Source organism: Solea senegalensis, linkage group LG18, assembly GCF_019176455.1.
Source record: "Solea senegalensis isolate Sse05_10M linkage group LG18, IFAPA_SoseM_1, whole genome shotgun sequence".
NCBI lineage: Eukaryota > Metazoa > Chordata > Actinopteri > Pleuronectiformes > Soleidae > Solea > Solea senegalensis.
This window is the reverse complement of record NC_058041.1, coordinates 11,997,317-12,022,346: the sequence shown is the minus strand read 5'-3', so window position 1 is coordinate 12,022,346 and position 25,030 is coordinate 11,997,317. Positions and strand designations below refer to the sequence as shown.

The 25,030-nt window shown below is 38.8% G+C and overlaps 1 protein-coding gene across 1 annotated transcript; it reads left to right on the top strand.

Annotated features, from left to right (window-relative positions):
* Window positions 1-24,324, top strand: polr3a (polymerase (RNA) III (DNA directed) polypeptide A). The gene is made up of 31 exons (XM_044014072.1): window positions 1-185; window positions 1,359-1,494; window positions 2,315-2,452; window positions 2,927-3,098; window positions 3,191-3,345; window positions 4,080-4,319; window positions 4,875-5,037; window positions 5,288-5,424; window positions 5,505-5,608; window positions 5,679-5,820; window positions 6,559-6,699; window positions 6,847-6,916; window positions 7,237-7,364; window positions 8,194-8,332; window positions 8,694-8,858; window positions 9,308-9,480; window positions 10,291-10,402; window positions 12,242-12,360; window positions 12,660-12,797; window positions 13,505-13,675; window positions 14,447-14,560; window positions 18,010-18,096; window positions 18,185-18,267; window positions 19,249-19,419; window positions 19,977-20,070; window positions 20,155-20,247; window positions 21,417-21,581; window positions 22,323-22,487; window positions 23,060-23,191; window positions 23,680-23,812; window positions 23,909-24,324. The coding sequence occupies exons 1-31, from the start codon at window positions 142-144 to the stop codon at window positions 24,055-24,057; spliced, it is 4,173 nt and encodes a 1,390-aa protein (XP_043870007.1). The 5' UTR covers window positions 1-141; the 3' UTR covers window positions 24,058-24,324.
* The last annotated feature ends 706 nt before the right edge of the window (window positions 24,325-25,030 follow it).

The following is a 25,030-nucleotide window of genomic DNA, read 5'->3' as shown; positions in this document are numbered from 1 at the left end:
TGCAATCAACACGGTGCCGCTAGCATTTCCACAATATGGGGAAGCTCACTGACAGCATGCTCACTACACGTTAACATAGGAATGAGGACACTATAGTGGGTTATTTTTGTGTGTGTTGTATGTTTAGGTAAAGCTGCCAAAATGGTGAAAGAACAGTTCAGGGAGACAGATGTGGCCAAGAAAATGTGAGTATTACACAGTGAGGCGCAGCGCTAGCATGTTAGCTCGCTGATTAGCCACTGTCACTCACTTTGCAATGTGGCTACTTTTCACAAGTTGTTTAATACGTCAATATTTCCGAGAGCACGAGAGAATATTGTGGTATTACTAAAGTAACTCACTGTGCTTAATGTCAGCACGTCTGCATGTTACTTGTCATTAGCTGACCTGTAGAAAGATAAGCAGCAAGAAGAGAAATTCAGTCTTTTAAAGTCCACCAAATTAGATTTTTGGAATAAGTTCCAGGTTGCTGTACAGTGAAGATTATAGATTGTACTCCTGTCTCAAAAAAAATCACCAAAAATAATTGAATACTGTCAATCATTTCGGTCAGGGAAAGATGCTGATATTGCAGAAAACAGAAAATGATTTTAGTTGATATGTGCTGTAATCTGAACATTTTAACATAGTAGTATATGCGTATATATTAGTGATGCAATTTAAGATTAGTCAGTCGATTATTTCTCAATTAATCAATTAGTTGTTTGGGCTGTAAAATGTCAGAGAATATTTATTAGCCTTTCCCAAACCTCGAAATGATTATGATCTCAAATTATTGTTTTGTTTACTGTGTTATTTAATATATGTTGCAAAGAAACCAGAAAAATTAAGAAGATATAAGCCGAACAATTTCCAATTTCTAATTTTGAACAGCTTCAACTTATTATCAAAATGTTTTAGTAAATGATTAATTGTGATACAAAAGATGACATTCAAATTTCATCTGAAAGATTCAGATTTCATCTGAAACTTAATTGATTAATCAAATAATTGTTGCAGCACTATATTTTCTATAAATTGATTGCTACATTAATTGGCAACTATGTTGATGAATATTGAATATTGTCTGGTTTATATGCTTCATATATCAAATATGTAATTAAAACTGAATAATTTTGGTTTGTTGACGAAACAAGACATTGTCATTTCCAAGTTTGGTAAACACTGACCATAATTTGTCAAGATTTTCTGACATTTTACGGACCCAACAAGTATTCAGTTAATTGAGAAAATAATCAACAGATTAATTGATTATGAAAGTAATCGTTAGTTGCAGCCCTAAATAAAACTATGCCCAGTAATTCCATTTATCAAACATAAGCCTGATATGACTTTTTCCCTTGCTGTCTTGTTTACAGAAGCCACATCTGCTTTGGAATGAAGTCTCCTGAGCAGATGCGTCAGCAGGCTCACATCCAGGTGGTCAGTAAAAATCTGTACAGCCAAGACACAAAACGCACTCCACTGCCCTATGGAGTGTTGGACCACCGTATGGTAAGACACAGACATTCACCTCCTGGCCACTAATCACCTAATACTTTTATTTTTTATGTGTATTAGACTCACAAGGCAGTCATATTTTGTACAATAAATAAAATAAAATATCTGCTCTTTATTAATCCAGACATGTTGTTTGCAGAGCTGTGCTCTGTTTTGGGTTTTTTTTTCACCAAACAACTTTATTTACTTAGTTATTGAAAGGGCCTTGTTGTTTAGCCTTTTTACACTATTTGCTTTCGTCAAAAGAGATTGAATATTTGTCAGCAATGAAATATCCAACATTCAAGAACTTTGTCATATCATCATTTTTCAATCACAACAGAATTACTGAAAGTGTTGTCCTCAACAAATTGTGTCTGTTATGATCTAAAAAAAAACAACTATGTAAAAATAAGTACAACGTTATTCATTTAAATATGAGTGATAAATGACCGTTAATGCTCATAGAGCAATATTGTGTGTTATATGATGCATAGATATTGAATATGATGCAAATGTTAATGGTTTTGCACAGTGGAGAAGTGTTAAAACAGTTTTGCAGCTTTGTGTAAGCAGCAGTAAATAAGATGGGTGGAGCTCTAGTAGAAGGTTTTATTTGGGGTATGTGGTGTCTTGCGATTTTTGCCGTCTCCATACAGCAAACTTGATGAAGGTGGTCACTGTGATGGACTGGTGATCTGTCCAGGGTGTACCCTGCCTTTAGCCCTGTATCAGCTGGGATTGTGGTAGACAATGAGTGAGTGAGATTAAACAATGTAACCTTTGTCCGTCCTCATACTTGAAGATTCTCCTTTATCTGCTGTGTGTCCTGCAGGGTACCAGTGAAAAAGACCGCCCATGTCTGACTTGTGGAAAGAATCTGGCAGATTGTTTGGGGCACTATGGCTACCTGGATCTGGAGCTGCCATGTTTTCATGTTGGCTATTTCAAAGCCATCATAGGAATTTTGCAGGCAAGAGTTTTCTGAAGTAACACATACTACAGATAATACTCATTACACAATGAGATAGTATCCTGTATACTTTCAGATCAACAATGAAAAACATGTGATTGTGATGATAAATATGGAGATCAGCCTTCATATATGCTCATTTTGAAAGAACATTCGTTTCCTCAGAGTTCCTTGAGAAGGTTAACTCTATCTTAAATGGTGGAAGTGGAAATACACAGCACATTGTCCTGTAGATGTCACTGGAGTACCAACATTTGAAGAGACATCATATGATTTTGAGAACTGTTTATCCTTTGACTCAATGTGCAAATCAATAAGTCTTGTGTAAACCAAGTTTTACATAAAATGTATAGTTTCTAAATTCTTGTTTTTACTATTATTTCTTTTTACTATTATCTCTGTTTAATCATTGATATCACAGTGTGTGAAATTGATTAATTTCCCTCAGTCTAATGCCTTTTGTCATGAATCCAGATGATTTGCAAGACGTGTTCAAGCATAATGTTGACCAAAGACGAGAAGCTGCAGTTCATTGATTTCTTGAAGCGGCCTAGCCTGACCTATCTCCAGAAACGAGGTTTGAAGAAGAAGATCTCTGACAAATGCCGCAAAAGGACAATTTGTCTGAACTGTTCTGCTTTTAATGGTGAGAAAAGACATTGACACTGACTTTTTTGTGTCAGTCATCCTGATGACACTGGAAAAGGCTGAGTCCTGTCTCCCTTTTCACATTTACAGGACCAGTGAAAAAGTGTGGCCTGCTTAAGATCATCCACGAGAAGTATAAAACGACCAAGAAGGTGGTGGATTCTTTTGTGTCAGAGTTCATGCAGTCATTTGATATTGCCATCGAACACAACAAAATCATGGAGCCTCTGCTGACCAGAGCACAGGTGAACTTTCGACGCTCTTACACTGTGCATTACCAAGTGTCACCATGCTGTGGCATGGCAAATGAAAAAGTAATAAAGAAAGTAGGGTTTTTAAAAATAGTTTGGTAGCAGTAATAATCACAACAATCTCGTACAATGCATAATTATTGCAATTACAATAATGTTTTTATTATTGCAATTAGAAGAAAATAATTATTATAGTTATGGTTGCTCATTTAAATTATAATTAATCATATTAATTATTATTATTAATAATAATAACAATAATAATAATAATAATCATAGTCATATTATTATTTGGGAAGTTGAATATGCCAGGCAACAAGTCGAGAATGTCACGCGCGATGGAACATCATGGACACATGTACAGACACACAGTTGACTGTCTCGAGCTAGACTATATCTCTGAGTGTTACCGGATGCTGAAACATGTTTTCTTTGGCAAAATGTCATAAAAAAAAAAAAGGAAGGGAAATGTATGATGATAATGCGGGCGGGACTAGTTAAGCTTTGCTTTTCCCTTTCGGTTATGTATATTGTGTGAACTGCACTGTTATGTGATGAGTGATCTAAATGTCATGACCGAAATAAATAAATAATTATTATTATTATTGCTATTAAAATCTATTCATAATTACTAGCTTTTAAAAAAAAAAATTCAAGAATAAGCCCTCGGTAGAAATGTTACTCAACCACATAATTTCCCTCATTTTGTAATGATTATTTGTGTCCAGGAAAACTTGAACCCTCTCGTGGCACTGAACCTCTTCAAAAGGATTCCCCAAGAAGACATTCCCTTGCTTCTGATGAATCCCGAGACTGGTAAACCTGCTGATCTCATCCTCACCCGCCTCCTGGTGCCGCCTCTGTGCATACGACCCTCTGTGGTCAGTGACCTGAAGTCGGGGACCAACGAGGACGACCTCACCATGAAGCTCACAGAGATAATCTTCCTCAACGATGTTATCAAAAAGGTTGGTATCTGTCACTCAGTGCCTTTACGTGCTTGTTTTCAGTCCCATTTTAGTTGGACTAAGGCAATAATTCGGTTTTCTTAATATCATGTATCACATTAGTCTGACTAAAATCAACCTAGTCTTAGTCAGACTAACATACCTGGATAATGCGATTCATAGTCAGATTACTCCTGCATGTATGCGCCTGATTGGACTGTAATCTTGTACAATGCACCAAAATGTCCTCTCCGGTCTTTGACCTGTAAGCTCTCCTGATCATATGGCAAGCTGGCCAAAAGGTTCTGAAGGAAAACATATCATTGTATCAGAGTTCAGCAGCATCACACTTGAATAAATCAAATTTTACTTGCATAACACAGCTTAATTTTTAAGCTTTAGAACACTTCTTCTTAGCGTGTCATTTGAAAACATTAAGACAAGCAAAATGCAGAGTAGTCAGTTGATGACTGATGACTATTAGGTGAAACAGTCAAGTTTCAACCGTAAAATGTATTCTATACATCAAGATTTACATCTAGATGGCCCATATTAACAGACTGTGCTGTCATCCAGCATCGTATGACAGGGGCGAAGACTCAGATGATCATGGAGGACTGGGACTTCCTCCAGCTGCAGTGTGCTCTCTACATCAACAGCGAGCTTTCTGGCATCCCTCTCAACATGGCACCTAAGAAATGGACCAGAGGATTCGTGCAGAGACTCAAGGGGAAGCAAGGTATGGTTTTAATATAAAAACATAGATATCCTTTTTTTTTCCATAATCATTTTAGTATTTTTAATACTAAACATAGTACTATACTAATACTAATATAGTATTTAGTATATTTTTTTTAACATGCTGAACTGAGATTTTGCTATTCACTGTGTTTTTTCATGCAGTAGGCACAAATACTTACATTTTGCTTTTGTACAAAATGTACTTTCTGAATTCCAGACATTCTGATTAATTTTCTTTGTTAACTCAGGTCGGTTCAGAGGAAACCTCTCAGGTAAAAGAGTGGACTTCTCTGGCAGAACTGTCATTTCTCCTGACCCAAATCTGAGGATCGACGAAGTGGCTGTCCCAGTACATGTGGCTAAAATCCTGACTTATCCAGAGAGGGTGAGCTCTGCTCCATGGCAACAACACGCACACAAAAGACAAGCTACATGACATAACTTAATTGGTTCATTTGTTTAAAGGTGAACAAAGCTAATCTGGAACTAATGAGGAAACTCGTTCGCAACGGTCCTGATGTTCACCCCGGAGCCAACTTTATTCAGAATCGTCACACACAGATGAAAAGGTAAGTCTGGCTGCTTTTGGTTGAAATTAAATGTGGTTCATAGTTTAAGATGACTCTGTTTGTCTGTCAGGTTCCTGAAATATGGAAATCGTGAGAAGATTGCTCAAGAGCTGAGATTTGGTGATGTGGTTGAAAGGCACTTAATTGATGGAGACATCGTTCTCTTCAATCGACAACCCTCTTTGCATAAACTCAGCATCATGGCTCATATTGTAAGTTTTTCTTTTTTGTGAAACTTAAAATACATTTTTAACTGGATTTCTGAGTAATTATCAAATCAGTCTTAGGTCTCTTGGGACCTAGTTTTCTCTACCCTCCCTCTACCGTCTCTCTGTCACACACAAACACACACACACACTTTGCTTAGTTATGTGTTGTATATCCTTCAAACATTACTTGTCCATGGCGGCACCCAGGAAACATAATTGGAGCTGCTTGTTGAATGATACAGCCACAACAGTGATTTAATGGGCAGGCACCTAATTAGGTTAATTAGTTAATTTCTGTTGGTTGAGCATGGGATTTCATACAACGTTACCGAGATGCAATAATCTGGATTAAGATTGTGATTGTGAACTCCTCATGATTTTGCAAGTCATTTTTTAGTAGAAGAATCCACTTCTGAAAGCTTTTATGGGCACCTCTTGGTGTTCTCAGCCATAATGCTGCTGTATAAAGCTGTGTCGCTTTACTCGCACTGTGCGCTTCTTCTGCTTTGCCCGCTCGACTGTGAGGTAGAGGGTGTCACACTGTGTGCAGCACAGACACGGAGACACGGAAATAAAGATGTTAGGCTTAATCAGCATTGTGTGAACTCATTTGGCAAGTGTTTGAATGTAACAGATATTATACAAACTGCATCTTTAATGTTCATCCGGATCTTATTGTGAGGCTTCATTTTGTTGCTTTCTTTATGTATGACATTGATTTTCACTCTTCCCAAATCACAGGCCAGGGTAAAACCTCACAGGACTTTTAGGTTCAATGAGTGTGTATGCACGCCCTACAACGCTGACTTTGATGGAGATGAAATGAACCTCCATCTGCCTCAGACCGAGGAAGCTAAAGCTGAGGCCCTGGTCCTGATGGGGGTATGAAAGCTCATAACACATCATGTTATCCATATTGTATTTGTGTGCCCATGATTGTGGAGGTATAGCAATGAAAAGCTCCCATCAGGAGCAGTATTGAGAGAGTATTGACTGTAGCTTGACACAAAATATTATCATTTCTTTCAGACAAAAGCAAATCTTGTTACGCCACGAAATGGGGAACCTCTGATTGCTGCTATTCAAGACTTTCTAACGGGTGAGTGTTATAACCCAGACATGGCAGCCAAATATCTGCGAGACACCTGTTGTGTTTTGTTCCTTTATATTATAAGTGATGGAACACAAAAACTAATTTCCAGTGTACTTGGAAATATACCTGGAAAGACTTGCATGATGTCAAATGTGGAGAAGAGTGATCTCACATCATCATGAAGCACATTAATGACTATTCATCTTAAAATATTTGAATATAGATGAGCGTTGTTCTTTTCTTTTTTCCTGATTGGTGAGTAAGTGTTATTTAAAAATTATTATATCCATTACAATCAATGTTGCACCACATTTGTCTCCTCGCAGGGGCCTACCTCTTAACTCTGAAGGACACCTTCTTTGACAGAGCAAAGGCTTGTCAGATAGTGGCATCAATCCTGGTGGGAAAAGATGAAAAAGTCAGAGTCTCTCTCCCGCACCCGGCCATAATGAAGGTACTCCACTGCACTGCACTGCACTGCACTGTCTAGCCGGGTTGACTAACTGTATTTGTGACATGCCACTCATATTTGTCTATAGGGATGGGTATCACTAAAGTAATTCATTTCAAATCCACAAGGTTACAATTCTGATTTTCAAATCTGATTTGATTTGATTCATTGAGATATTGGTTCATTGAGTAATATTTCAGTTTCCACATTTCCAACTTTGCATCGTTCATGGAAGAGATTTTGACTGAACTAGTGTTGCAAATTGTATAAAATTTGGATCTCTCTATCCTGGTGCACCATTGGAAATATTAATGTTTACATAAAAGATTGACATGAATACATGCTTTATTCCCACAGTGCAACTCTACAGTGGTGATAATTCAAACTCAAACCTTAAAGGTTCAAAATATATCCAGCCGAGAAACACATCAGACAAGTAATATAATAATAATAATAAACAAGTTGTCCAGTGTGTGCTGTGAGCGCAACTTGGCCTACATATATACTCCCAGTGACACAACAATCATGACACCAACGCACCTGTAAAGCAGTGAGTGGAGGTATTTCTGCTGCTCCACCGTAGATGACAAAACAATGAAAAATCTGCGGATTTAGCTTAGCTGTTAGCCTCACTGGAGATAACGGCTCACTGTCACGCAAGAGTATTGTGTTCACACAAGACTAACACAATCAAGTGCAATCCTTGTGCAGAGGATACATGAAGTGGCATTACACTGAAAGATCAAAGATTGTCCAAGTAAATATCTGCATCAATTGGAAAAAATATATATTTTTTTTTTAACCCAGCCCTATTTATCTGTGTGTTCATCAGCCCATGGCTCTGTGGACGGGCAAGCAAATCTTCAGCCTCATTTTGAAGCCAAGTAAAGAATGTCCAGTCATGGCCAACCTGCGAACCAAGGGTAAACAGTATTGTGGAAAGGGGGAGGATCTCTGTCACAACGACTCATGTGAGTTTCTTGAGTAGAAATGTCCGTGAAGAACAGATATGTAAAGCTTTTGTTGCACTGAAGAAGGTGTTAAAAGTTATTTTCTGTTTTTTGATGTACCTTTTACAATAGACACAAGGAAAGAAAAAGACAATACAATGATAAATACACACATATATACACGATTTATTGCAATATATATTTTTGGATACTATCACACTTTTAGATGATGTCTGGACAGACATGGATTTAAACTGCAACCTGACTGCTTGAGTCCTACAACCTTGAGGCAATAATTTGAGATTCTTCTGAATCTTGATAGTGTTTTATTATGGGTTCAAATGGCATCAATTCCTTTCATATTCCTTTGTCATCTCCCCAGTTGTGGTGATCCACAACAGTGAGCTGATGTGTGGCAGCATGGACAAGGGCACCTTGGGATCTGGCTCCAAAAACAACATCTTCTACATCCTGCTGAGAGACTGGGGACAGCTGGAGGCTGCCAATGCCATGTCCCGTCTGGCGAGACTCGCACCGGTGTATTTGTGTATGTTGTTTTCATGGCCTAAACTGCATATAATGCTGTTTAAATTGACTGAATTCTGTTAATCTCCGAAGAAATAATTCTGGATAGTTATTGTAGATCAGTGTAAGGCTGGACAATAAAATATAAAAAAAATGTTACTTAATTTTCCCTTTGGTTTAACAAGGCATTTCCACACAGACAGTAATAAGCATTAAATCACAGCACTTCCATTAATATTCATGTTTTGCATTGCCTTTGCTCACCAGACCTCTGAATTTTAAATTCCTCAAATGTCAACAAACCAAAGTTATTCGGTTTATTGTAACAGAGCCAAGGAACAAGGAAACATTCACATCTTAGCCTCAGATCAGTACTAGACTTTAGCAGTCAAGTATGAAAGTAGTTTGTAATGACAGTAAACAGTAGATACAAGTTAACATTATTATTTTTTTTAAACCCTCTAATTTCAGCCAACCGGGGCTTTTCCATTGGCATTGGTGATGTAACACCTGGCCAGGGTCTGCTGAAGGCCAAGCAGGACCTGCTGGATGATGGTTACAAGAAGTGTGATGAATATATCGAAGCCTTAGATACTGGCAAGTTGCAGCAGCAGCCAGGTTGCTCGGCAGAAGAGACCCTGGAGGTACGTGTGATTTCATACATTTCAAACAAGCACATTTGAAAGATATTCATAACCAGGTGAATTCACACACATCGCCTGGATCCTTCCTGCTGTCTCTCACTTAATCAACCACCTTCACACTGCACTCAGTAGCATATCCATATCCTAATTACTAATAATCACACTACTGCTGAGTGTGTAAACATTTCAAAGGGGCTCACATTTGTGATATAGAAATGATCCTGTAGAGGAAGAGCAATTCAATGATTTTGAGACTACCGTAGTTACAATTATTTTTAAGTGTTGTAATTTCCTCAGCAGTAGCTAAGTGGAGCAGCGCTGCTGTAAGAACACCACAGGCTCAATGATTTTTCACTGCCACTGAATCCTGTGCTCATTTAAAACATGTGCACACAATTATTGGCCATTAAGAAATGATTCTGTTTTGTAAAGTCTCTAAAAACCAGAATAGGTCTGGCTGCATTGCAGAAATATTTAGACCATTGTTGTAAATCTTACCAAAAATAAACCACTGTGATGACTGTATCCTCAATATAATTTCTCTGATTCAGACTAACACACCCAGATAATGCAATTGGTAGTTCAGTCACCAGAGTTCCGTTTTCCAGTTTAAACAAGGAAATAATAGAAGCTGGGACACAGAAGAGCAACAAAAACATGGTGAAATCCAGGCCGGTACATTTGATGGAGGAGAATCATTTTTAATCTTTACCTTTGTTTGTATTTTCTGTCTGGATTTGTCCTGTTTGTACGTCAGCACCAACGATTTGTGTTCATGTTTTGTGTGTGTTGTTTTTTTTTTTTTATTAGGCTCTCATTTTGAGAGAACTGTCTGTCATTAGAGACCGAGCTGGCAGCGCCTGCCTCAGGGAGCTCGACAAGAGCAACAGCCCTCTGATCATGGCTCTTTGTGGCTCAAAAGGTAAACATGACTCTGTAGAAAACAGCAGGGGATTTTTCTGCTGCTTTCTTTCTTGTTTTACTGTTCAACCATAAATTCTGCCTAACATGAATTACGAACCGTACAACACAACCATTGTATGGGTTTAGGATTATTTTTAGATTATCGCCACATCAGCTTGTCAGGTTTACTAACAATCTGTCTGTCTGAGAAGGAGAAGTTCTGAGTTGAATTGAAATTGACAAACCAGGCAAGTCTCTTGGTTTCACTTTGGATAAACTACGTAAAAGTGCACTGGTGCCCTGTCTCAAGAAGGCTCAGACAAGATTATTCTTCCAAGGAAACTTTGCTTCTTAATCTTCCTCTCAACTTTTATCAGGGAATTATGGCTGTTTATATGTCATGCTTTGCACTGCTGATGGGACAGCATCACTGTGGACGACAGGAACAGAATTGATAATCTGACGGCTTCAGAATCTCACATTTTGCACAGTCTTTGATGCATCAGACTCAAAGGGCTTTTGTAAACAAAAATTTGTTTTATTTTTGTTATTTATCTGATTTGCGCCGTGTGTGTGTGTGTGTGTCATTAAGGCTGCATTTTAAGATTATTTTCATCACCAATTAATCATTTTTTGGTTGTTAAATGTTGAAAAATGTCAATCTATGTTTCCCAAACCTTGACATGATGTACTCTCAATGTTCTTTTTGTCTTAAACTTGTCTCACTTTGGGGACCAGAGAACTGAGTTTACATAAGAAAATATGTTGGTTTGCAGATGGCTAGGTCTTGCTTGTGAAAGATAGCGCATGAATATCAATGCGAGTTCCTTTTACTCCACTTGTTGGAAAGGGAGTTCATCCTTTATCATTTTCAGTGTTGACATATGATTGTGGTCATACAACCCATCCATCTTCTACCGATTTATCCTCCACATGAGGGTTGCAGGGAGTGCTGTGCCAATCTCAGCCACAACAAATATAATTCACTATTTGCCTGACTTTCTCAATCAGGCTTTTGATCTTCGATAACATGAGCAATTCTTAAAGTTAGAATCAGAAAGAAATTAATAAATTTAAAGTGTATTTTAGCCTCTATTCCAAACCGGGTGTCATCTTTTGAAACATCACATTATCTTTAAGGTTGTTACATGATAATCTCACACCATGTCGCAGTTTCACAGCATTTGCAGCTGCAAATAATTATTTTCTTTGTTGATTATCTTTTTTATGCAGTAATCCATAATTTGGTTACCAAACTATTGGAAATTTAAAAAAACAAACATCTTTCTACCCCCCAAAAAACTGTTTACTCAAGTGAAGGTTATGTCTTAATTAGTTGTGTGAATTAGTAAGTGTGAATTCAACTTCATCAACTGAGACACAAAATGCCCAACCTTCACCCATTTATGACACCAAATGTACAGTTGCCGCAATTCATCCACTATTTCATGACTGACTAATTTTACAGCTTGATTTGAACTGTTAGCCTTCTCTGCCAGGCCTGGCAAATAAAATCTATTACAGCAAATGTTCCTTTTCTGAAGCACAGCACAAAAATAACACACAGAAATCAGCACACTGGAAATGACATGTCATTACAAAGCTCCACAAAAACAGTACAATACAACACAAAATGAATTTTATTCTCAATTTCTCTGAGCTCACATATACATCATTATTATTATTATTATTATTGTTATCTTATTTTTTTTTGATTATTATTTTGGTTAAAGGGATACATCAACGCAGTCCTCCAAATAAAAGTAAAGAAAGAAAACATCTTAGCCTGTAAACTGTGCTTTTATTGTAATTACAACTCATCCATGTCTATTCTTTTGTGTCTCTTCCTCTCACACAGGGTCGTTCATTAATATCTCTCAGATGATTGCCTGTGTGGGACAGCAGGCCATAAGTGGCTCTCGTGTACCTAATGGTTTTGAGAATCGCTCCCTGCCTCATTTTGAGAAGCACTCAAAGGTAAGATCCACTGCATTCATCTATTCTGATAATATATGTTAACATATTGTCTAGATACGGTTGTTTGGGATAAACAGTGGCTAAATTGAAAATAAACATGTGTCCTGTTGTTATTGAAGTATTTGACCTTTAGTCTTTAACATATAGCATGTATATCCAGGTCCCAAAATTAAAGGGAAACAAATGTTAGTGAAAGATAATCAGTTGTCATTATATGCTAATTCTCCAAAGTTAATGGTTCTTGTATAAGATATTGCAGAATAACATTGAAAAGAGACAATGGTAATTGTCTTTTACAGCTGCCTGCAGCTAAAGGCTTTGTGGCCGACAGCTTCTATTCAGGCCTGACCCCTACAGAGTTCTTCTTCCACACTATGGCTGGTCGAGAGGGTTTAGTGGACACTGCTGTGAAAACTGCAGAGACTGGATATATGCAGGTAATGTCAGAATGATATCACATTCATGTCTTGGAATAGCTATAAATATTTTTTTTGAAAACACCTCCTAGAGTGGGAAAATCTCAGTATTTAAGTAGTGAATATGCTACTTTCGGAAAACGATGATGCCATATTCCCAGCTCTCTCTTGTGCTGTCATTCATTGTCTTGTGTTTGGAGATTGTATTACCAACTACTGTCAATGAAAAGTAACTAAAGTCAGTCCGAAAAGATGCTAGAACACATCCTGTCTTTACGATTCAACACTTTCTTCACCCCCGTGTTTGAAAAAAGTAAAGAGAAGAGAAAACTAACTAAACTGCACATCTACAACTCGTCTGTGCCTCTGTGTGTGTCTGTGCACTGAGCTCACACAGTGCACGTGTGTGTGTCCGAGACTTGTCACACAGTGTAATGGCAATAGAAAGCAGCACGTCCACATCTATTTTAATTGGAACATATTATTTTCGGAATGAAGACATTTTGCACATTCAAACACAGCTAGTGTCTCTCTCTCACACACACTCACACACACGCACATACATTGGTGTGTCAGTGTGTCCTTATTTTGTACTGTTTTTAGTCACACTTCACCACAGCAGCAATATGTTGTCACATGCATACATTTCATGGATTTTTATTTACAACACCGCATGGATTTGTGTCACATCTGTCACTGTAACACATTTGATTTATTTGATTTTACAGAGGCGATTGGTGAAGTCCCTGGAGGATTTGTGCTCACAGTATGACCTGACAGTACGCAGCTCCACGGGCGACATCATTCAGTTTATTTATGGCGGTGACGGTCTGGACCCGGCTGTGATGGAGGGAAAGGATGAGCCACTGGAATTTAAGAGAGTTTTGGACAACATACGAGTGAGTTAAATCAAGACCATTAGTTATATAGTCATTCTTTTTCAATGACACATTTACACAGACATACCCTCCTTCCTGCATAACCCCCCCCCACACACACACACACACACGGTCAAATACATTGTTTACATGTTGGTGCCTGAGTGTGGCTCTCACATAACCTCTTGTCACGTCACTTAATTAATGGTCTTTCATTTTTATCTTGTTTGGTCTCGCAGAAGTGTCTCAACTTTCTTGGATGTTGAATGCACATTGCATTCTTCCGAGTGTTTGTTTAGTCTGTTGTCCATCAGTTTTTTTTAAAAAAAAGAGGTTGCTCCTCACCAGACATTCATTGCTTTCATTCTTTCTTCTTTCCTTTTCATCCATTCTACTCTAGTTAAATAAAATTTAAGAAATTAAATCAAGCTTGGTTTGCCTGGAAGGCAAATGGTAAGTATCAGCAGGGTTTCAAGCATAAGTGCTTCAGTAGTTGGGATGTAGGAGGGTGCAAATTGTGAAAAAAGTGAATTTTCACAAAGCTTTGGAACAGATCATAAGACGGCACGCTGTACTGCAGAGGGAAACATTATTATGAGAACTCAGAATTCATTTTTTGGGTTGTATAAGCAGTACTGGAAAATGCTTTGTAACCTTTTAGTTGTCTTGGCATCTTAGAAATGTGGCATGATATTAAAATTTTATTTATTATTATTCAATGTCTAGTTGTATAATTTTGCAATTAGGCAATGATTATCCCTCTAATTTACTGCTAATCCGATGTCCCCCTAGGCAGTCTACTCATGTCCAGAGGAGCCTTCACTCAGTCAGAACGAGCTGGTCCTCACGGCCGATGCTGTTATGAAGAGAGAGGACTTCTTGTGCTGCAGGCAAAGCTTCTTGGAGGTAACCTCATTACAGCTTTGTGCCATTTATCCAAGTCCTATAGTTATTTATTTGTTTATTGGTGAAAAATTGGGTGTGGTGCTCGAAAGTTTTGAACTTTGCTGAAATAAAATCCCTGTATATTGACCAAAATCTCTTTCTTGGAGATTTCTGCTACTGTCAACAAATCCTATCTAAAGACACAATTCAACAACACCTCTCCCCAAAATGTTTTGATTTCATAAAGAGCCATTCAAACATGGCATACAGGCATGAATGAACATCAAAAACACCCAGAAGAGCACCAGAGGTGTTAAATTTCATCCCGTTACTAAGCAACAGTAACCTGGGAGCTGCTGACATGACCAGCCTCACTAAATTAATTAACTCATGAAACTAAGAAAAGTTATCAAATCAGAGACGATGGATAATTATCACCATGTGTCAACCCACCCCCCACGAGCTGCTCAAAGCACAAAAACAAAAATATAGTGAGTGATAACTGTGAGCGTCCTCTCTTTCACCAACTGATTCAGGAAAACTTATTTCAGAGAGAACAAAGACCAGTTAGACCAACTTCGCTGCGTTCCAAAAAGCTGAGGTATTTAGTTTTCGGTGTGATGCGGACACACCGGGAAAAACAGACATGTCTCAACGGATTACATCATGCTCACTACACTCTCAGATGTGCAGTTTCACAGAAAATATATTGGTGTGGGCAAAAGACTCCATGTGAACGGCCCTGACGTGCTCCTGTTACAGCTTGAAGATTACATTTAAAATACAGTAGCCCTGGCATGTTCGCCAAAGAAAGGCACATCTCAGCCGGGATGTGTATTTAATAGTTTCAGGTTACCGGGTCTGTGTGGCACAGCTGGGGCTTCACAGGCCGTGTTTTGGAAAAAAAAAAAAAAAGATAACTTCCTTATTTGGAGTTTTGTAGTGTTTTGTTGACAGAAAAAGGGGCCAACTTAATCCTTTAAAGTCTGTGATGAAATATTCATATTCATATTAATTGGCAACATTAATTATATATATCAAGAACACCATCAAACAAACTGTATGATACAATGTGCTGTGTTAAAAGCGAACGGATGATTTTGTCTGAACATTTGTGTATATGTTAAATGATAAAAGTAGGGATGCACCGATATGACTATTTCCGCCGATACCGATATCCGATATTAATATTGCTGCTATGGCCAATAACCGATATCTACCGATATCGACATATGTTTTAAAAAAACGTTTCTGAGATGATAAAAGTTTGTACAGAATGAAAATCATGCAAGCTGAATTTTTGAATGTCTTCCTTTATTTTCAAAACATGTTTTACCTCCAAATAACAAGGTCACATAAGACACAAGTAACCAACTACAAGTAAAGGTTTTTAGAAACCTTTACCACTTAGCAAGTCAGTCAGTCAGTCATCATCTAACCGCTTTACCCTCCACCAGAGGGTCGCGGGGGGTGCTGTGCCAATCTCAGCTACATCGGGCGATAGGCGGGGTACACCCTGGACAGTTTGCCAGTCCATCGCAGGGCCACACACAACTAGAGACAAACAACCATTCACTCTCACACTAACTCCTACGGTCAATTTAGAGTGTCCAATTTACCTAATCTTTTTTTTGTACTCGTTTTTGTACTGTGGGAGGAAGCCGGAGAACCCGGAGAGAACCCACGCACACACGGGGAGAACATGCAAACTCCATGCAGAAAGGCCCTTGTTCCAACCGGGGCTCGAACCCGGGTCTTCTCGCTGCAAGGCGAGAGTGCTAACCACTACACCACTGTGTGGCCCCACTTAGCAAGTGTGTAACTAAATTAAAGTACAGTTTAACTCCCTCAACTCACTAAACTCCTGTGAGAAAGTTTGGATCATAAATTACAAACATGAAAGTAAATAAAAATAATACCCTGCCAAAGTTACTGTAACCGAGATAAGGGCGTCTATACTGGGTACGTAAATAAAGTCAACAACCCTTCCTCCCGGCAACAACAACCGCGCCACTTCCCTTCACAATAAAACTACACAACAAATATGAGAAACAATACCTGACAAGCTCTACTAAGAGCTGCCATAATAAAAAAAACATGTTAAAATACTTTATCAAACTTGCCAGTATTCATGGCAACCAGATATTTATTCAATTGCAAAACATCGGAAAAGTAGCACCAACTTGGCAGGTTGTTGCGGGGTTCAATATGCACTATCAACCGTCGGAACCCTCGGCTGGTCGTCAAGAGCAATCATTTCCATTACCTTGACCTTGATTACCTTGTTATTGCCCTGGCCACTGTCTTCCTTTGGTCGAGTCCCAGCTGTGCTGCTTTCTTTTTTCTCTGCTGCCTAATGTTACTAGCGTTAGCTTCCTGCCGTTGTTTGTGTACTTCAGGGTGGCGGTTTTTCAAATGACATGATCAAATTTGTGGTATTGAATGACTTGACGCAGAACTCTCCTTGCATTACCTCGACTTTGCAAGTGTTGGATAATGCTTTTCGCGTATCTTCTATTGACACCCTGAAAAATCGCCCACACCACTGACATTCTCTCTCCTCAACACACACACACACACACACACACACACCTTGTGCTGCGCTTGCGCCACTGACACTGTCATATGCCCAAACAAATGCCGCCTGGCCTCCCCTTCCCGACACACATACACAAACAGCAATTAGACGGGTATAAACATCAGTCGTTAAAATCGGCGCAGTTTTACTCATTGAACCGATGCCGATATGTTAAAAAATCATGAACATCGGCCGATAACAATATTAATGCCGATATATCGTGCATCCCTAGATAAAAGCACTTTTATTGTTGAGGTTGAGGCGGATGTGGCCTATTCAAGGGCAGAAAACAACTGATCGGTTTGTTTTGTGTGATTTTGTATAGAGAGAAAAATCATGGTTGTACAGCTGTCATCTTTTTAAGCTTAGTCATTGGCTTTTGACGGTATGCTAATGAGATATGCAATTAAAATGATTATGTCTTCTGCTTCCTTTAAACACACAGCTGTCTTGCAAGTAATTATCATAGGGCATAAAAATACTGTCATTTATTTAACTCAAAGCCAGTCAGAATGTTGGCACTAATGTATGTGAACCTCCCCCCCCCTCTTGTTAAGGAGTTCACTGAAACAGGCTCAGAGAAGTACCTGCAGGTATAGTGACCGAGCATGTTGGATTGTGCTTTAACCAAGTGGAGAATGGTGTGTCAGCAGACGTGGAACACGTCATAATCTATATTTGTCTTTGACCATAAAACAGCCTTCATCAGTGTACTGACAGCTGAACTTTAAAGAGGTTATTGCTCGGTGGCGACTATATGGTGGTTTCTAACAACTGCATGACAGTGTGTCATGTTTCAGACTGCATAGTTTGGTCACATTTAATTGTTTGGTCTTATGTTTTTACGATGTGAAAGAGCCTTTGCTTCATTATTTTGTGCCCTCAATTGTAGGAGATAAAAAAGTTCATTAAGAGCATCTCAGAAAGGATAAAGAAGACAAGAGACAAGTACGGCATCAACGACAACGGCACCAGCGAGGTAGACCACAACAATTGATATCCAAAAAAATCAGGAATAAATTGAAGCTCTGCTCAATATCTGATTCTCTCTCACTTGTGTATTGCAGCCAAAGGTTCTCTATCAGCTGGACCGCATTACTCCCACTCAGCTGGAGAAGTTCCTTCAAACCTGCAGAGACAAGTACATGAGGTAAAAGGATTATCAACTCAAACCTTTTCTTAAGATGCTCATCATTTTTTGGGGTGGGGTTAAGGGAAGATATTTGTTTTTGTTTCAGTTTCTCTCTTTAGGGATCAACACAGCAGATCATCTTTCTCCATCTTGCCCTATTGCCTTTGTTCTTTTCTGTTACACCAATGTCTTCACAACAACTTTACAACATCCATGATCCTTCTCGTGGTTTTCCTCTTTGCCTCCTGCCCGGCAGCTGCATATTCCACATTCTTTGTCCAATATAATCACTATCCTTCCTCTGCACGTGACCAAACCATCTCAATCTTGCCTCTCCTACTTTATTTTCCAAACTGTTCAACCTAAAATATGCTAATTTCCAATGGTCACTCCCAACGAAAACAAGTCTAATCGCAAAAATCTCAAGTGAAGAGATTTGCTTGAAAAAATGTAAATCTGTTGATCTGGCCTGAAATGTTTTTATTTTGTGACGTCATGCTGAAGGCTGAGTAACCCCAATCCGCGTAGCGTTGAACGGTTGGAGGAAGCCAGTGTACCAGAGAAAACAAACAGACAAGGGATGGGCTTTTCAGGAACCAAGAATGCTAAATCATTGACAGTCATTTCGCTTCATCCAACAGATATTCTTATTCCCAAGTTTAGAAGAGCTTCAAGATGCATTCAGGGACAACTCATAAATGTCGTCTCTCCAAATACACGTGCAGTTCATTGTGTGTGGTTGCTGCTACTGCCACCTTGTGGAAATAGATAATTTAGATAGGTAGTCGTGCAAAGTTATTTTTATTAGTGCAGTCATTGATAAAATAGGTTTCGGTACTAATAGTTATATTCACTGATCAACATTTTAGATACACGGAGGACATGCAAACTCCTGGAACATTGCTCACCACCACTTTACGATGTGGCCTGAAGCATTTTGTCTTATAAAAAAAAAACATCAGCGAGACTGTTTCTCATCAAATGTTTTTCCTCGTGCAGAGCACAGATGGAGCCAGGCTCAGCAGTGGGTGCCTTGTGTGCGCAGAGTATTGGAGAGCCTGGCACCCAGATGACCCTGAAAACCTTCCACTTTGCTGGCGTAGCATCCATGAACATCACACTGGGAGTGCCTCGCATCAAGGAGATCATCAATGCCTCCAAGAACATTAGGTATCACTGAGTGGTTTTCTTTTGGTCCCTTTGTCAAATTGGAACAAAACCCATTAACATTCTCTTCTTTTTTTGTCCTCATACATTTACTTGAATTTAGCCTTGCAGCTCACAGGGAACTGAAGTGCTTTCACCACAGTTTATTATCGTCTATTACTGTCACTGAACACATTTTTTTTTGCATTTTTTCACTCTGCTCAGCCACAGAAACTTTCTTTCAGTAACAGTCGTCGCCAGAGAGGTTGTTTCTGAGGTGTTAATTCATTAACAATTCCAGGGTTCTCACCTGGACTCAAAGAAGACTTTAGTCAATAATTATTTATGGCCAGTTCTCAAGGTCACTCTCACGGAAACATATTTTTGGTCGCAATGCAACAACTTAAATACAAGTTATAACACAATGCACCCCACCCATCACCTATATAATGTAATACCCTCAGAGTTTTTACGGCATGTAAGTCATACATATAAACTGCAACATTCAACTACTAGTGATTCACTGCAGTGATTGTAGTGGTGTGGCAGTAATAAATGCACATGTTTTACTCACCAATCAGCACTCCGATTATCACGGCACATTTGGATGTAGAAGATGACGCCGACTTTGCCCGACTCGTGAAGGGAAGGATCGAGAAAACTCTTCTCGGAGAGGTATTCCAACCCTCGTCAATTTCGCTGTAATTATTTTGTCGATGTCTTGAACAGTAAATCTGACATTTGTGCTGTTGTTGACAGATTTCGGAGTACATCGAAGAGGTTTTTCTACCGGATGACTGCTTCATCCTGGTCAAATTATCACTGGAGAGGATAAGGCTGCTGCGACTGGAGGTATTACGCCATTCATTTATTTTTGTGTGTGTGTGAAAAAATGTTTTGCTCTCTATTGCTGAGACATTTGGACACATCCATGTTTTCCTAGAATTTTCAGCATGAAAGATACTTTTACAAATGGTATGATAAATGTAAAAGGAGATGGAATCTGGAAGTAATGACACAGGAATCATCCAGTCTTGTTTTAGAACGAGTCAAGATAAACGATTTCTGTTTGATCTTTGTACTTCACTCTTTTATTGATGTATGCCATTTAATTATATCCAAAACTTTTTTGGGAATTGAACCCCTTCAAATGCTAATGTATATTTGATGATCAGTTAGATCTGACCTCGAGCATGTCATTTGAAGTAATCTGCGTTCTATTTTATATTTATTTTATAAAAACTAAATTATTGAAACTAAAGGTTATAATAACAAGTGATAAAGCAAACCTTTGATGAAATCAAAGCACTCTGGCATTTCTCTTCATATCATTATTTTTTGACCTCAGGACTTTTCATGTTACTTTGGGGAAAGGTTGCAGCTTTATCGTCATGAGTATGTTCAGTATTAACGGGCTACTTCGGGTCTTTACGGAAACAAGAAATGAGGAAACCGCTCGCCTGGCTCTCTGTTACGGATAATAAAATCTCTCAGCCTTTATTTGACATTTTGTTGTTGTCCATAAAAGAACAGTGTGTTGTGGGGTTTTTTGTCTCTCTTGACAGCACTAGGCTTACTGTCACCCCTAATCAAAAAAGCATAAAAAGCAGCTTAGGAGCTGGCCTGAGAATCATCAAAAATAAATGCAGGATGACGAAAGAAAACTTCCTGTGGAGGCAAGTTTGAAACATGTCCACATGCACACAGTTGAAAAGTGATTCATGTTATTTTGATGCCATGGTTACAAATGACTCCCCAAAGCACTTAGTTCAAACCGAGCTAAAATATCCCTCATCGCGGACTGTGGAGTTGAAATAACCTGTCAAAAACTCCTGAACCCTTTTTCATCTACACCACGCAATATGAGTTTTTATTCTGTTGTTTTACCAACAGCTGTGCGACCTGACATCTATTGTCTGAAAATGATGAAGTGCTGAGTGCCTTGCAGATGTAACAGTGTTTTGCGTGCTAAGAATCACAGTGGGGAGCGTTGCCTTGGGTTTATTTATTTTCTTCCTCAGGTGAATGCAGAGACGGTGCGGTACTCCATCTGCATGTCGAAGCTGCGAGTGAAGCCAGGAGACATTGCAGTGCACGGGGAGGCAGTGGTGTGTGTGTCCCCGAGAGAAAACAACAAAAGCTCCATGTATTATGTGCTGCAGTCATTAAAAGAGGAGCTTCCTAAGGTGAAGATCTTTGTTTTATACTTTACACACTTTAAAACGGATAGGGTAACAGATGTGTGTGTGATACAGTGGATTGTATATCTTTTGTTTCCACTCTGCACATGATTTATTAAAGAAAGTCTCTCCTCAGAAGTTATTTTCTGCTTCTTGGTTCCATATTAGATAAGAGTCTCTCAGAATGTGCCCTGGCTGTTTAATGCCTGAGCCACACTGACTGTGTGACACCACATGTCTATGTATTTCATGCATACCTGGATTTGTTTTTAAAAATGTTCAATGAATGGATGAATTAGAGTGTTTTAAATGAACAGGTAAAGAATATTTTTATTCATCAAATGGAGACACTGACATTTTAGCAGCTCTATTCTTTTTGGTTTCTACCCATTTCTGATGAAATATTTGTCTTTATTTGTTTTATTATTGTTGTGACAAAATCCTTTGCCAAACAAGCCAGACGCAGAAAAATATATGAAAGAAATAGAAGAGGACAAAAATAATATATCTTACTGTGGCACAAAGCTCATGCAGCTTTAACAGCTCTCCTGCTCTGCCTCCTTAAATCCCCCCAGCAGTCATCCAAGGACATGCTTTGATACATGTTTAATGTTAAGATTTAGTGTGAAATTAAATAAAAATGTAAATACTGGCACTATTAACGTGTTGTGCGTTATTTTGTATGGGTTGTAATTAAACTAGCAACAGTTTTATGAGATAATCTGCTGTCTTTTTTGCTCTCGGCAGGTGGTGGTTCAGGGAATACCAGAGGTGGCCCGAGCTGTCATTCACATCGACGAGCAGAGCGGCAAGAACAAGTATAAACTCCTTGTGGAGGGAGACAACCTGAGAGCTGTCATGGCAACACATGGCGTGAATGGAAGCAGGACCACTTCGAACAATACATTCGAGGTAGATTTCAAGAGGGATTTAAAGGGAGTGTAGCTTGAATAATAGCCCTGCACCCTTTACGTCAAAGAGAGGAAGCCGGTGCCTGAGGCAGCTTGTGTTCTGCAGATTTACTTGCTCTTTATGGATCTTCCAAAACCTAAAAAAGATTAATGAAATCAGGCAAAGTCTCTTCCTGTGCGATGAGTCAGTGGCGTATGTTTCATTCAATGATGTGTTTTATTTATTTACACTTCTCATTCTGTCATTAAAGGCCTGCAACGATTCATTTATTGCTAAATGAATCACCAACCAACCGAATAAGGGATTATATAAGAATTTATCAGATTTAGTTCATATTTTTGTGTTTCTTTGCTCTAAAAGCTCTGAGAGAACATTGATCTTTTCCACTATTTTCTGGTATTTTTTTATCGACCTAACTACTAATTGAGGTATCTCCATCTATCTTCTGCTCATCCAGGTCAACGATGTGTTCATTATTTTTTTTCCATTCATTCATTCATTCATTCCTGCTGCTTCTGTGTCTTGTTTTTTTTTTTCCTCAAAGAAGCTTTCGTGTTTTTGGGTTTCCCCAGGTTGAGAAGACCTTGGGCATTGAGGCTGCTCGATCCACAATCATTAATGAGATTCAGTACACCATGGTGAATCATGGAATGAGCATTGACCGACGACACGTCATGCTCCTCGCAGATCTCATGTCTTACAAGGTAAGAAATGTCGACGTGTCCTTGCAGGTAATGGGCGATTTAATGTTCAGTGACACGGTTTACTGTGAGAAACACAACTCAGCAGCCAGGCTTCTCACCGGTTTTAAAAGGCGGCATCACGTTACTCCAAATTTTTAGAATTGATTTTAAGATTTTACTGGTCACTTTTAAGGTTGATCAAGGTTTAGCCCCTAAATACATCATGCTGACCCCATACGAGCCTGTTTGCAGCCTTAGGTCCGCGGGTAGAGTAGAGTAGAGTAGAGTAGAGTAGAGTAGAGTAGAGTAGAGTAGAGTAGAGTAGTAGAGTAGAGAGAGTAGAGTAGAGTAGAGAGTAGAGTAGAGTAGAGTAGAGTAGAGTAGAGTAGAGTAGAGTAGAGTAGAGTAGAGTAGAGTAGAGTAGCTAGGTTTTTAATGCAAGGAAATGCACATCAGTGCACCTTATGTTTGTATCTTTAGAGATGTTACACTGTCTTCTCACCATAAAGGGGGAGATACTGGGAATCACCAGGTTCGGTTTAGCCAAAATGAAGGAAAGCGTGCTCATGCTGGCCTCCTTCGAGAAAACAGCCGATCATCTCTTTGACGCCGCCTACTTTGGACAAAAGGACTCAGTTTGTGGTAAGTGGATGCTTCCTCGCTTTGGTAAAATGAACGTCTTACACTCCATGTCGTCAAGAGATCTTACTTAGCCTTCTGTGTGCGTTTGTTTTTCAGGTGTGTCTGAGTGCATCATCATGGGGATTCCAATGAATATTGGAACAGGACTGTTTAAACTCCTGCACAAGGCTGACAAGGATCCTTCTCCTGTCAAACGGCCTCTGTTGTTTGACAACACAGACTTCCATATACCTCTCCTCACGTAGCACAGAGCCGCATGAATGTTTGAAGTGGCTTCTCTTTCTTTTCTTCTCGGTGCCTGCAGGTGGATTATTATGGGATTGTCTTCAGATAGAGGAGATACTGAAGTGCCTGCCAAATGTTATCTACAAAATGGGAAAACGTGTTGGTTTGTTTTTTTCTTGCTATCACAGACTGAGAAAACTGCATGTTATTCGAGTTAAATAATTTATTCTTGTTTCATTTTGGATCTTGTCCAAAAATCCAGAAGAATACAGGTCATTTATAAGATCCTCCGCTGCTTTTCAGCAATTTTGCTCTTCCTTTTGTTATTAGGATATTACATAATCAATGTAAGGGCACTGAACACTGTGTGAAGGAAGATTATCCCTTAATTAATCATGAGGTAGAGTTGATGCAGTGCAGCTTTCATTTGTTCAAAGGTTTCATTCACACGGTGAAAACCCCACTTCAGGTACACAATGTCAGTCTTTTTATCATTAACTTTAAGTTGAAAGCTTCCTCTTTGTGTTTGTGTTGGTTTATCGTTGTAAATTATGTAATAAATGAATCACAGAGGAAATAGTTTTTAATCTTCCGTTGTAAAATGAAAACATTCACCGAAGTAACACCGAAGCTGCACCTCAACGATGCAAAAATATTTCACAACGATACAAAAGTATGCCACAGCATCATGAGCACATTCATGTTTGTCCTGTGTGTGTGCGACATCACATTTAACACTTTAGACCAACAAATTGCTGTAAGTAAAAAATAGATTCATTTTGTCATGAGTATCTGACGGAGTGAAACTGTGTCTTCATGCTTCACATCACAAAGGTTCATGTGTTTGGGGAAATTAAGCAGGTTTTGTTTTTATGTAAGATTTAAAACATTTAAACAATGAAAGGCTCATCATTGCCTCCATTTATTTTTACCTTTACCTTAAAAAAAAATGCACTAGAGGTGCACTTGCAAGGCCACCTGCTGAACTTCATG

Excerpts from the sequence above, each read along its gene's own strand:
- polr3a (XM_044014072.1), top strand. The coding sequence starts at position 142 with ATGGTGAAAGAACAGTTCAGGGAGACAGATGTGGCCAAGAAAAT. Across the intron at positions 13,676-14,446 it reads GAGTTTTGGACAACATACGA|GCAGTCTACTCATGTCCAGA; the intron begins GTGAGTTAAATC and ends ATGTCCCCCTAG. Across the intron at positions 21,582-22,322 it reads TAAAAGAGGAGCTTCCTAAG|GTGGTGGTTCAGGGAATACC; the intron begins GTGAAGATCTTT and ends TGCTCTCGGCAG.